General features: G+C 39.1%; 3 protein-coding genes across 5 annotated transcripts; 1 reads left to right on the top strand and 2 right to left on the bottom strand.

The window, feature by feature from the left end:
• Positions 1 to 526: 526 nt before the first annotated feature.
• On the bottom strand, positions 527 to 2010 carry LOC124404376 (LITAF domain-containing protein). 2 transcript variants are annotated; one of them, XM_046878462.1, is made up of 4 exons: positions 1854 to 2010; positions 1352 to 1480; positions 929 to 1085; positions 527 to 833 (listed from the first exon to the last, which is right to left on the bottom strand). In XM_046878462.1, the coding sequence occupies exons 2-4, from the start codon at positions 1464 to 1466 to the stop codon at positions 728 to 730; spliced, it is 378 nt and encodes a 125-aa protein (XP_046734418.1). In that variant the 5' UTR covers positions 1467 to 1480; positions 1854 to 2010; the 3' UTR covers positions 527 to 727. The 2 variants fall into 2 exon arrangements, with proteins under 2 accessions (XP_046734418.1, XP_046734417.1); XM_046878461.1 differs by having other exon boundaries at positions 1352 to 1483; positions 1854 to 2009.
• Positions 2011 to 2646: 636 nt separating this feature from the next.
• On the top strand, positions 2647 to 3579 carry LOC124404377 (transmembrane protein 258). Of its 2 annotated transcripts, none has more exons than XM_046878465.1 (3): positions 2647 to 2767; positions 3009 to 3248; positions 3391 to 3579. In XM_046878465.1, exons 1-2 carry the CDS (start codon positions 2765 to 2767, stop codon positions 3246 to 3248), a joined length of 243 nt encoding a protein of 80 aa, XP_046734421.1. In that variant the 5' UTR covers positions 2647 to 2764; the 3' UTR covers positions 3391 to 3579. The 2 variants fall into 2 exon arrangements, with proteins under 2 accessions (XP_046734421.1, XP_046734419.1); XM_046878463.1 differs by having other exon boundaries at positions 3340 to 3579.
• Positions 3580 to 3741: 162 nt separating this feature from the next.
• On the bottom strand, positions 3742 to 6415 carry LOC124404352 (tumor susceptibility gene 101 protein). Its single transcript, XM_046878423.1, has 8 exons — positions 6201 to 6415; positions 5827 to 5911; positions 5567 to 5632; positions 5271 to 5434; positions 5054 to 5174; positions 4713 to 4942; positions 4227 to 4582; positions 3742 to 4143 (listed from the first exon to the last, which is right to left on the bottom strand). Exons 1-8 carry the CDS (start codon positions 6252 to 6254, stop codon positions 3957 to 3959), a joined length of 1263 nt encoding a protein of 420 aa, XP_046734379.1. The 5' UTR covers positions 6255 to 6415; the 3' UTR covers positions 3742 to 3956.
• Between the last annotated feature and the right edge of the window lie 7095 nt (positions 6416 to 13510).

Here is a 13510-nt window from a genome sequence, read left to right as displayed (position 1 = left end):
GTAGAGTTTGCAGTTTTTCGAGTAGTTCATTATACCTAATTAACATGTAACGACATGCAGTTCGTTAATTGTATTTATCAAGCCGAACATCAATGTTAGTAATAGATAATAGCGCTACATTGACGAACTCTTATTTAAAGTCCATTAAACGAGCGGCAAGAAGGGCTATATAATGAATGTAGAAATAAAATATGTGACTATTTTGTACGTAAAGCTACTGACCTACTTTATTTTAATTTCATATTTAATAAGCGAGATTAGGTAACTTTTGCAAATGATTACTTGAAAGAAGCTGCCTTCAATATAGGTATCTATAGCAACCAACAATAGCTTAACCACTTATAATTGTTCAAATTCTACAAACATTTCGTATAATAATGTACGTGCGAATCACGTATGTTCATATCTCACTTCTCCGAGTCAACGTATTTGATATATTGTTACAACCTGCTTTGAATTATACAGGGTAGCGACGATTTTTCTTGAATGAAATTCCCTGACTTTTCCCGATAGACGAAAGTCCCTGACTATTTTCGGCTTTCCCGGTCGACCGCGACCCTGTTATAGATATGTAGCTGCGAAATTCTATATGTGCTGCTAACTGCAGCAGTACTTTTAGCTACCATGCTTGGATATTTTACCTTTACGTTTTTATTTTACTCGTCTTATATTATATATACCCTCTGTCAAAATGCAGCGATTAAAATTTCACTTTTCTGTACATCGTTTATCTTCGATGGCGACCTAAGTACGCCTTGCAATGCGGACAGCTGTGATGAACATCCATGCATTCATCAATGCAGCACGGAATTAGACAGCATCCTAACCAGCATCTAAAAAACAATCCAATTAAATTTGAATGTTGTAAATCGAGATAACTCCAGACGTTCATAACGTTTTAAAACTACTTGAGAAAAAGATAGTGTACCCGAGTAGTGCGATAATGACTCCAGAAATATATGCAATCATTCCAGGCTCTGTTTTGGTTGCTGTATCGATCTCAGTTCCACATTGAGGGCATATCATATGTGTCGGATGCGGTCCAACCGGTACAACTGTTGTAACTATAGTTGGACCTCCTGCAACTGTGAAAGGAAAAAAATGCTAGTTTGAAGTGTTTGGACAACTTCGTTCTCATATTCAATCATCACAATTGTTCAAATAATTTCAACATAAAAGTATCGTAAGTTTGCAAGTAGTTGAGAGAAGAGATATGAGATGTCCTATTGTTGATCCTCAGAGATGAACAAGGCGTTTTAATTTTGTGGCATTTGAAATATGCAGATGAAGTTATAATAATAATTTTGAGGTCATACGTAACGGTTGCATACAGGTTACATTATTGACTCACACGATTGTATTGGTGTATAAGGACTGGCAGGTGGTACACCTCCCACACTTTGAGAATAGGTAGGCGGTGCAGTCGGTGGTGGTTCATATGGAGGCGGTGGGCCGTTCTTATTCATTTTGGTCAATTTAGCTGCTGATAAAAAAAGACGATATGAAATAATTTCCGATATTATGCTGCGTGCACCTAGATACTAGGGCTTCTAAGCTAGGGTCCAAATATAGATGACCTAATTAACAAATTTATATGCCATAGACCCGAACTCAGTGTTAGACTGCAGATGAAGTCTACAGAGAATCAAAGAAATGTCTTATTTTTCTAGTTAGAGAATCTTCAAATATAGCGTATATACATATGTATATCCAATACGTCACTGTTCGACCTTGATTAATTTAACATGACTTTTAAATAATTGAACGTTACAAATGTAAACGCGGGCATTAAATAGGTATGCGAAATTTGTATTGACTAAAATAGCAAACAGTTTGAAAGGGTTATTACTTACTTCAATTGCTTTGTAAAATCTTCAAGCAAAAGTGCAATCACACAGTCAACACGAGATTGCGTCAACTTTCCTTCTTCTTCTTGGAAATCGCACGCGTGATTCGATGTTAACACACGAGTGTTGTTGCGTGCGAGTGTGTATGAGAAAAAAATGTGCGTAGTGATCACCACGGTGTATGAATAAAAGGTGATTTGACTGCCACGACGGCTTATACTCCGCATATGAAAACATGTAAGACTCATTATTTTACTAAAGTCCCCTGATCCTCCGCCAGGCGTCGCACATGAGTTATCCTATCTCTGTCCAACGCATAAGATCAAACAGAGAAACAATGATACTCGAGTTAGGTTTCAGTATGCAACTCCGAAAGTATCCAGCGCGAGTTGGACTTTAGTCCGAGGTTAGACCACCTCATATTCTAACACCGTGGTCATCACAAATATAAAACATTGGCTAGCGTCGCGTATCAAGGACTACTAACGTTATCAAGTATTAATATGCGTGGCGTGGTAAGTACTGTAGTTCGATGATTCTGAGTGCTGTGACCTTAGAGTCGGTAAGGCAGGATATTGCGCACTACATATAATTCCATATTTCAATAAAATGAAGCTAAATCGAGTTCTAGTTTCACGTTGGCATAAAAAATATAAAAATCGTCAAATACCGAGGTTAAATTAAACAATTACCTTCATTCGAAGATCATTATTTTCAGTGGTATTTTCATTTTTCGATATGATCGAAATCCTGTAATCTTACTTATCGACTGTGCAAAAGTCTTCCATAAAGTGACATCATCCACGGGCTAAGTCAGTATTAAGGGTCAGGGGACAATCTACTATCAGGACAACCATTGGTACAAGCTACATGTCTAGTACTACCGGTAGGCCACGTCAAAATATACATCCACTAAAATGGTAAGAATATAATTTGGTATTATTAGGTACGTCGCTGTATTGCAAACCGTAATAGCGCATGTAATTTAAATATTATATTTTTTTTTCTCTCATATCCATTGCCAGAACAGTTGAAAACTAATTTTTCCCGTATGGCAACAACCAATAACCAAGCAGTTGAACTGTTCCATTAGTAGTTCTAATCGCTTCATCCGTGCTTTTGGTTATTCGTTATTTTATTCTTACTCGTAATATTTTGCAGATTGAAATCGAGTCCATGACGAGGTACGTCTCGCCGATAAACCCAGCCGTGTTTCCACATTTGGCTGTAGTCCTGTTAGGAATCGGTATATTCTTTACCGCATGGTTTTTCGTGTATGAAGTAACCAGCACCAAGTTTACCAGAGACATATTCAAGGAATTGCTGGTCTCCTTAGTTGCTGCAATATTCTCCGGATTCGGTGTACTGTTCCTACTGCTTTGGGTCGGAATTTATGTTTAGGTAAATGTTGACAGTATAAATATAGATATAAATATAAATTTAGGTTCTTGCCCATACGAATATTTTAATCCTGATCTGCGTTTGCTTTCAGTGATGGATCATAACCCATTTTGCTACACCAGACATATTCAAATTTCTACAAGTTGAACAGTGACTTGCATGTGATTCTTGTGACTTCAAGGAACCGCGCTATACATCTGTAACATTCCGTTGAACCAAAGTCATTTTTCTAACTATTTATAATAAATATGGTAAAATAGATTCGACTGTGTATTATGGCACAGACTCTTGACACCTCATACAGTGTTCCTCACTTCTGTTTTTGACAAAAGAAATAAAAATATATAAACTGTAATAAAAACGAAATAAAACACTGTACATATTCATACTAAATGTAAATATATAGTTTACAAATTTTATTCTCAAATATATGTCGACTAAGAAGTTGTAAGAATCGTAAATTTTTGTTTGAATTGAACCATGTGGTTTATGGTCATTTCATCAGGACTTTATTTTATTACAGAGTTATTACTTTTTATTTGTATTCATTCTGTGGTATAATGTTATCGATAAATTTTTTTTTCTTAATATACATGGTACGTCGTAAATAAATCTTTGTTCGCATATCTTGGTATAACATGTGTAGGTATAATTAATTACATTTTAAAGCCAATAGTTCATCATCTCAGCACCAAGATCAATTTCTATTCATCCTGCCAGACCAGCCTTCTGTCTGCAACGCAACATTAGTGCCCGGAGCATAAATTGCCGACGTGACAGCTGTCGAACTTGCTTCAAAAATGCTTCTAAATCTATGATCCCTCCGCGCAGCCCTTCTCCAAGATAATAAATCGCATCTTCGATAGCAGCTTCCTCCGCAAAGGCATTCAGCATCCTTGATTGGTAAAAAAATGCTCAGTTTAAATTACAACAAATCTATACGGTATACAGTCGTAAGAACAAATCAAATATACATACTGTTTGTACAAGGGAGCAATTGTCGTTACTGCTTCGTCAACATCGATGGTTTGATTGTCGGAAAGTTTACTAATTTCTCTTTCCAATTCGCTCTCCTTTTCCTCGAGTATATTTATATTTTTCTCAAGTTCAGATTTCTCCCGATTCAGCTTGTTGAGCAATTCCTCTAACCGAGCTGATCCGCTCGCTAGTTCCTGCTCGGTGCGACGCAGAGTTTCTAGTTCTGCTTCTCCCTGAGATAACTGCTCACGCAAACGGCGTCTTAATTTATCACCAACAGCGGACAACAGAGACTCTCGGATATGTTCCTCGGATATCGTATCTGTGTTGCTAGAATTTCCAGGCACCCTCGGCGACTAAAAGATTAGAAGTTTCGAAGTAGGGAGACATTATTACCAAATAATTAAGCAATCAGTGAAAAAACTTTTTGCTGGTAAAATTAGCTGACACTCCAATTCAACTACAATAAGAATTGATGTGACATACTGGTTGTGTGACTGGCGGATATGGCGTTGGGTAAGAACCCGGGAACACGGGTCCCCCGTAACTCGATGTGCTACCGGGGTATGGAGTGTACCCAGGATATGGCATTCCAGGTGTTCCAGATGTTGGATAAGGTGGATAAACGTTACTGCCAGTTCCGTACTGTGAAGCGCTAGGATAAGGTGGAAAACCACTAGTAGAAGTTCCACCACTACCGGGAACTGGCATGAAGGCTACAATATCATTACATGGATTAAGAAAATTTAATGAATAGCAGAGATCAGATATTTGTTTTATAACTGAACAATAACAAGATTGGATATTCAGTTTTTATTGTAACTCACACTGTACAGGATACGGCGTTGAAGAAGTCTGATTGTCGTTCTTGGGTTTAGCATAAACTGGTGGCTGTTCTCCAAAAGTTATTCTCATCACTTGAATCAAGCTTAACAAATCTGATTTTTGCTATAAAAGACAAGTTCTTTGTATTTTGTGCAATTTTAGATATTCTGCTGCTAATGTGAAACACAGAATAATTGAGTAAATACGATTTTTACTTACAGGGACCCATTCGTGAAGATAAGGAAGGTAAATTTTTCCATTGTGATCCACATACATGCTGACCTTGATGTTCATGTCTGCTGTAGGCTTAACGTAACATATTGGTGCGTTATTGGGATGGGTATCCATCAACCATACGCAGATAGGAATGTTGTAGACATTTCCTATAAGGAAAAATAAAGAAGGACCACGATTTTGTAACGCGACAACCAAAACTGTAGCTTTCTATATGTATGAGTATTGTAAAGATAATAATAGGAAGGAATATTTTAGGATTGTCAACTTGATAATTATACCTTTATAAGTAACTGGTATCGTTCCTTGTAAGCTGAATAATTCTTTGCGTGTTCCATCCGTGAATACTGTGAAATTGAATCATAAATGTTGAAAAATATTAATTACAATTTATTGTGTGTCACTGAAGTGATCGAACTTTAAATTGTCTATTAGGATTAGCAGAGAAAGCTGCTGAAAGTGAAATTGGTTTAGCAAGATCAAGGAGATTAATTACTGAATATAATTGAAGAAAATATTGAACATATTGGAAACTGCGTACCATACGGCTCTACTCTATACTGCAGAGCAAAATATTGGCTGAGTACGCTGACAACATCGCGATAGGTGAGGTCGGGATGTTGATACTGCGAAAGACGAAGTAAAATATGATAAATTTGCAAGGCTTAAGCACGCTGATCAAGTGTTTCTTTGTTGAATGAATTTCCAAATCTCTAAATCAGTTTAGCACGGGTGGTGAAGATTATAAAAACTTATGCAGTATGAATACAAGTCAATATCTGAATCGACATGGCACAAGATCTTGGGCAAAACTTGAGGGATGTACTTTGAACTGTATTTCTAGATGATTTGAAAGCTATGAAAAGTTGGCGAATATCGGAGGGCGTTGGTCTACGAACAAAAAATGTTATTAACTTTTGTTAAGCACTGCCTTATCTTCCCTTCGTTGATTTGAGTCATTTTCACCATTTAACCTGTAAGTGATGAAACAATGGTGCCCACTCGGTTTGTGTTGAGTAATTTAATCAACGCAACACAATACCGAAATATTTTCTTGTAATAGTTTAACCACTTGATAACTATACTAAAACTAAAATCGCAGGAGTTCTTCAAATCGCTCCCGTTGATGTTTTTCGTACGTAAATTGTGACTCAATTGCTTGAATGACGTTTCAGCGCCAAGGTCCATAGATGTGGTACATGATTCAGGTTAGCATGAACACTCCGTTGTAGTTCCTCAACGTGATGTCACTAAACAAAAGTTCACAAGAGCAGTCTAAAAAATTCTCTCACTCCAGGTGAGGCTGTTATCAATAAGATACGTGACTAACAAATCAGAGGTAGATTATTTTACAGTTGAGCAAATGAGGTCTCAAATTAAAACATTCTTTGGAGGTATTAGGCACTGTTTGTACAGCCTATCTATTCGGTTGAATCGCACCCATCCTAAGGCTTCTTGGGTAATTTTAAATTATCAATGTCATCATGAAGATGGTGGGTTGGATTCTGGATACACCGGAAGACCGAATGATAATTTACGGCAGATTTTTTGTCGCTAGTGAATACAAGGTTTTTAGAGGCAAACCAGAACAGAAGTGAGAGACAGTTAGCGAAGGAAGGAAAGTGCGAAAGAGAGAGAGGAAGAGAGACTCTGTTTTCGAGGGGTGGAGAAGAAAAATCACAAATTGGAAGCTGGAAAGTTGCAGTCACAGTTTATTCAAATTTCCTTGAGTCTGGTACAAGTGTTCGTGTGTTAGTGTATACTGACTGTAATTTAACAATGTACGTGTTTATTAGAGTTTAAATAAAAGACAAAAAGGCATGCAAGAAATTGATTGAACGTCGCGTAGGAAATCTGACTATTGTATATAAGGACAAATGTGTGCAATATACATGACCTTGTCCATAATGTAAGAAGTATGATACCAGATAATTAGTATTGTAGTTTGAGAGTATAGTTTTAGTTTCAGCCAGTGTACGGGTGCTATGCACCTCTGCAGAATTTGGTGTGTATGGAATTGTATAATAATTATTTGATGTAGCGTGAATTAAAAGAAAGAAATAAACAAACGTTTCCTGGTCTTCGTTCAGCTGTTAGTACAAAATGGTTCTGAATGTCTTGTAAGAATTCTTAGGAATACATTTAAGCTTGAGAAGGACACTTCATTCAATTCTGACGCAGAAAGTATTGAGCTTTGAAATTTGCAGAAAAAGTAGGGCGGACCCGTTACATTTTTAGTATGAATTTTTTGAGCGTAGTCTGATTAGGATACGAGGGAGCGATCAAGTGTTAAGGCCGAAATGAGGAAGAATTTGTTATGTGAATTTTGCAGCTGCTGGAATTTCCTCCATACTGTGTGTGCTATTGGTCCGACGCGCGTTTTCACGTGTTTTCTAAGATCCTGGGGGTCGAATAACTCTAGAGATGGTCATACAAATCGATTCCAAGACCAAAAATTTTCGGCTCCGAAAATGACCAAAAAAGTAAGGCTTACCCCTTTGGATTTTTGGCGGAAATTTCGACGACTTTAAAAAGTGCTGCAATTAATTCGTTAGGGTACTATTCCGACGTAATTTTGCGAGAGAAATCGATTAACCGCAGTCCCAATACGCTGCGATCAACGCATCAAAAGTTACAGCGGAAAAACTGGAAATTTTCTTCGCCATTTCTCTGCTGTTGGTCCGAGGCTCTTTTTCACGTGTTTTCTGAGTTCCTGGGGGTCGAATTACTCTAGAGATGGTCATACAAATCGATTCCAAGACCAAAAATTTTCGGCTTCGAAAATGACCAAGAAAGTAAGGCTTACCCCTTTGGATTTTTGGCGAAAATTTCGACGACTTTCAAAAGTGCTGCAAATAATTCGTTAGGGTACTATTCCGACGTAATTTTGCGAGAGAAATCGATTAACCGCAGTCCCAATACGCTGCGATCAACGCATCAAAAGTTACAGCCGAAAAACTGGAAATTTTCTTCGCCATTTCTCTGCTGTTGGTCCAAGGCTCTTTTTCACGTGTTTTCTGAGTTCCTGGGGGTCGAATTACTCTAGAGATGGTCATACAAATCGATTCCAAGACCAAAAATTTTCGGCTTCGAAAATGACCAAAAAAGTAAGGCTTACCCCTTTGGATTTTTGGCGAAAATTTCGACGACTTTAAAAAGTGCTGCAAATAATTCGTTAGGGTACTATTCCGACGTAATTTTGCGAGAGAAATCGATTAACCGCAGTCCCAATACGCTGCGATCAACGCATCAAAAGTTACAGCCGAAAAACTGGAAATTTTCTTCGCCATTTTTCTGCTGTTGGTCCGAGGCTCTTTTTCACGTGTTTTCTGAGTTCCTGGGGGTCGAATTACTCTAGAGATGGTCATACAAATCGATTCCAAGACCAAAAATTTTCGGCTTCGAAAATGACCAAAAAAGTAAGGCTTACCCCTTTGGATTTTTGGCGAAAATTTCGACGACTTTAAAAAGTGCTGCAATTAATTCGTCAGGGTACTATTCCGACGTAATTTTGCGAGAGAAATCGATTAACCGCAGTCCCAATACGCTGCGATCAACGCATCAAAAGTTACAGCGGAAAAACTGGAAATTTTCTTCGCCATTTCTCTGCTGTTGGTCCGAGGCTCTTTTTCACGTGTTTTCTGAGTTCCTGGGGGTCGAATTACTCTAGAGATGGTCATACAAATCGATTCCAAGACCAAAAATTTTCGGCTTCGAAAATGACCAAAAAAGTAAGGCTTACCCCTTTGGATTTTTGGCGAAAATTTCGACGACTTTAAAAAGTGCTGCAATTAATTCGTCAGGGTACTATTCCGACGTAATTTTGCGAGAGAAATCGATTAACCGCAGTCCCAATACGCTGCGATCAACGCATCAAAAGTTACAGCGGAAAAACTGGAAATTTTCTTCGCCATTTCTCTGCTGTTGGTCCGAGGCTCTTTTTCACGTGTTTTCTGAGTTCCTGGGGGTCGAATTACTCTAGAGATGGTCATACAAATCGATTCCAAGACCAAAAATTTTCGGCTTCGAAAATGACCAAAAAAGTAAGGCTTACCCCTTTGGATTTTTGGCGAAAATTTCGACGACTTTCAAAAGTGCTGCAAATAATTCGTTAGGGTACTATTTCGACGTAATTTTGCGCGAGAAATCGATTAACCGCAGTCCCAATACGCTGCGATCAACGCATTAAGAGTTACAGCGGAAAAACTGGAAATTTTCTTCGCCATTTCTCTGCTGTTGGTCCGAGGCTCTTTTTCACGTGTTTTCTGAGTTCCTGGGGGTCGAATTACTCTAGAGATGGTCATACAAATCGATTCCAAGACCAAAAATTTTCGGCTTCGAAAATGACCAAAAAAGTAAGGCTTACCCCTTTGGATTTTTGGCGAAAATTTCGACGACTTTGAAAAGTGCTGCAAATAATTCGTTAGGGTACTATTCCGACGTAATTTTGCGAGAGAAATCGATTAACCGCAGTCCCAATACGCTGCGATCAACGCATCAAAAGTTACAGCGGAAAAACTGGAAATTTTCTTCGCCATTTCTCTGCTGTCGGTCCGAGGCTCTTCTTCACGTGTTTTCTGAGTTCCTGGGGGTCAAATTACTCTAGAGATGGTCATACAAATCGATTCCAAGACCAAAAATTTTCGGCTTCGAAAATGACCAAAAAAGTAAGGCTTACCCCTTTGGATTTTTGGCGAAAATTTCGACGACTTTCAAAAGTGCTGCAAATAATTCGTAGGGGTACTATTTCGACGTAATTTTGCGCGAGAAATCGATTAACCGCAGTCCCAATACGCTGCGATCAACGCATCAAAAGTTACAGCGGAAAAACTGGAAATTTTCTTCGCCATTTCTCTGCTGTTGGTCCGAGGCTCTTCTTCACGTGTTTTCTGAGTTCCTGGGGGTCGAATTACTCTAGAGATGGTCATACAAATCGATTCCAAGACCAAAAATTTTCGGCTTCGAAAATGACCAAAAAAGTAAGGCTTACCCCTTTGGATTTTTGGCGAAAATTTCGACGACTTTGAAAAGTGCTGCAAATAATTCGTTAGGGTACTATTCCGACGTAATTTTGCGAGAGAAATCGATTAACCGCAGTCCCAATACGCTGCGATCAACGCATCAAAAGTTACAGCGGAAAAACTGGAAATTTTCTTCGCCATTTCTCTGCTGTTGGTCCGAGGCTCTTCTTCACGTGTTTTCTGAGTTCCTGGGGGTCGAATTACTCTAGAGATGGTCATACAAATCGATTCCAAGACCAAAAATTTTCGACTTCGAAAATGACCAAAAAAGTAAGGCTTACCCCTTTGGATTTTTGGCGAAAATTTCGACGACTTTCAAAAGTGCTGCAAATAATTCGTTAGGGTACTATTCCGACGTAATTTTGCGCGAGAAATCGATTAACCGCAGTCCCAATACGCTGCGATCAACGCATCAAAAGTTACAGCCGAAAAACTGGAAATTTTCTTCGCCATTTCTCTGCTGTTGGTCCGAGGCTCTTTTTCACGTGTTTTCTGAGTTCCTGGGGGTCGAATTACTCTAGAGATGGTCATACAAATCGATTCCAAGACCAAAAATTTTCGGCTTCGAAAATGACCAAAAAAGTAAGGCTTACCCCTTTGGATTTTTGGCGAAAATTTCGACGACTTTCAAAAGTGCTGCAAATAATTCGTAGGGGTACTATTTCGACGTAATTTTGCGCGAGAAATCGATTAACCGCAGTCCCAATACGCTGCGATCAACGCATCAAAAGTTACAGCGGAAAAACTGGAAATTTTCTTCGCCATTTCTCTGCTGTTGGTCCGAGGCTCTTTTTCACGTGTTTTTTGAGTTCCTGGGGGTCGAATTACTCTAGAGATGGTCATACAAATCGATTCCAAGACCAAAAATTTTCGGCTTCGAAAATGACCAAAAAAGTAAGGCTTACCCCTTTGGATTTTTGGCGAAAATTTCGACGACTTTGAAAAGTGCTGCAAATAATTCGTTAGGGTACTATTCCGACGTAATTTTGCGAGAGAAATCGATTAACCGCAGTCCCAATACGCTGCGATCAACGCATCAAAAGTTACAGCGGAAAAACTGGAAATTTTCTTCGCCATTTCTCTGCTGTTGGTCCGAGGCTCTTCTTCACGTGTTTTCTGAGTTCCTGGGGGTCGAATTACTCTAGAGATGGTCATACAAATCGATTCCAAGACCAAAAATTTTCGACTTCGAAAATGACCAAAAAAGTAAGGCTTACCCCTTTGGATTTTTGGCGAAAATTTCGACGACTTTCAAAAGTGCTGCAAATAATTCGTTAGGGTACTATTCCGACGTAATTTTGCGAGAGAAATCGATTAACCGCAGTCCCAATACGCTGCGATTAACGCATCAAAAGTTACAGCCGAAAAACTGGAAATTTTCTTCGCCATTTCTCTGCTGTTGGTCCGAGGCTCTTTTTAACGTGTTTTCTGAGTTCCTGGGGGTCGAATTACTCTAGAGATGGTCATAAAAATCGATTCCAAGACCAAAAATTTTCGGCTTCGAAAATGACCAAAAAAGTAAGGCTTACCCCTTTGGATTTTTGGCGAAAATTTCGACGACTTTGAAAAGTGCTGCAAATAATTCGTTAGGGTACTATTCCGACGTAATTTTGCGCGAGAAATCGATTAACCGCAGTCCCAATACGCTGCGATCAACGCATCAAAAGTTACAGCCGAAAAACTGGAAATTTTCTTCGCCATTTCTCTGCTGTTGGTCCGAGGCTCTTTTTCACGTGTTTTCTGAGTTCCTGGGGCTCGAATTACTCTAGAGATGGTCATACAAATCGATTCCAAGACCAAAAATTTTCGGCTCCGAAAATGACCAAAAAAGTAAGGCTCACCCCTTTGGATTTTTGGCGAAAATTTCGACGACTTTAAAAAGTGCTGCAAAAAATTCGTTAGGGTACTATTCCGACGTAATTTTGCGAGAGAAATCGATTAACCGCAGTCCCACTACGCTGCGATCAACGCATCAAAAGTTACAGCCGAAAAACTGGAAATTTTCTTCGCCATTTCTCTGCTGTTGGTCCGAGGCTCTTTTTCACGTGTTTTCTGAGTTCCTGGGGGTCGAATTACTCTAGAGATGGTCATACAAATCGATTCCAAGACCAAAAATTTTCGGCTTCGAAAATGACCAAAAAAGTAAGGCTTACCCCTTTGGATTTTTGGCGAAAATTTCGACGACTTTCAAAAGTGCTGCAAATAATTCGTTAGGGTACTATTCCGACGTAATTTTGCGAGAGAAATCGATTAACCGCAGTCCCAATACGCTGCGATCAACGCATCAAAAGTTACAGCGGAAAAACTGGAAATTTTCTTCGCCCTTTCTCTGCTGTTGGTCCGAGGCTCTTTTTCACGTGTTTTCTGAGTTCCTGGGGGTCGAATTACTCTAGAGATGGTCATACAAATCGATTCCAACACCAAAAATTTTCGGCTCCGAAAATGACCAAAAAAGTAAGGCTTACCCCTTTGGATTTTTGGCGAAAATTTCGACGACTTTGAAAAGTGCTGCAAATAATTCGTTAGGGTACTATTCCGACGTAATTTTGCGAGAGAAATCGATTAACCGCAGTCCCAATACGCTGCGATCAACGCATCAAAAGTTACAGCGGAAAAACTGGAAATTTTCTTCGCCATTTCTCTGCTGTTGGTCCGAGGCTCTTTTTCACGTGTTTTCTGAGTTCCTGGGGGTCGAATTACTCTAGAGATGGTCATACAAATCGATTCCAAGACCAAAAATTTTCGGCTTCGAAAATGACCAAAAAAGTAAGGCTTACCCCTTTGGATTTTTGGCGAAAATTTCGACGACTTTCAAAAGTGCTGCAAATAATTCGTTAGGGTACTATTCCGACGTAATTTTGCGAGAGAAATCGATTAACCGCAGTCCCAATACGCTGCGATCAACGCATCAAAAGTTACAGCCGAAAAACTGGAAATTTTCTTCGCCATTTCTCTGCTGTTGGTCCGAGGCTCTTTTCAACGTGTTTTCTGAGTTCCTGGGGGTCGAATTACTCTAGAGATGGTCATAAAAATCGATTCCAAGACCAAAAATTTTCGGCTTCGAAAATGACCAAAAAAGTAAGGCTTACCCCTTTGGATTTTTGGCGAAAATTTCGACGACTTTGAAAAGTGCTGCAAATAATTCGTTAGGGTACTATTCCGACGTAATTTTGCGAGAGAAATCGATTAACCGCAGTCCCAATA

Source organism: Diprion similis, chromosome 3 (assembly GCF_021155765.1).
Source record: "Diprion similis isolate iyDipSimi1 chromosome 3, iyDipSimi1.1, whole genome shotgun sequence".
NCBI lineage: Eukaryota > Metazoa > Arthropoda > Insecta > Hymenoptera > Diprionidae > Diprion > Diprion similis.
Note: the sequence above shows the minus strand (reverse complement) of the source record. Positions and strands in the feature narration are given on the sequence as shown.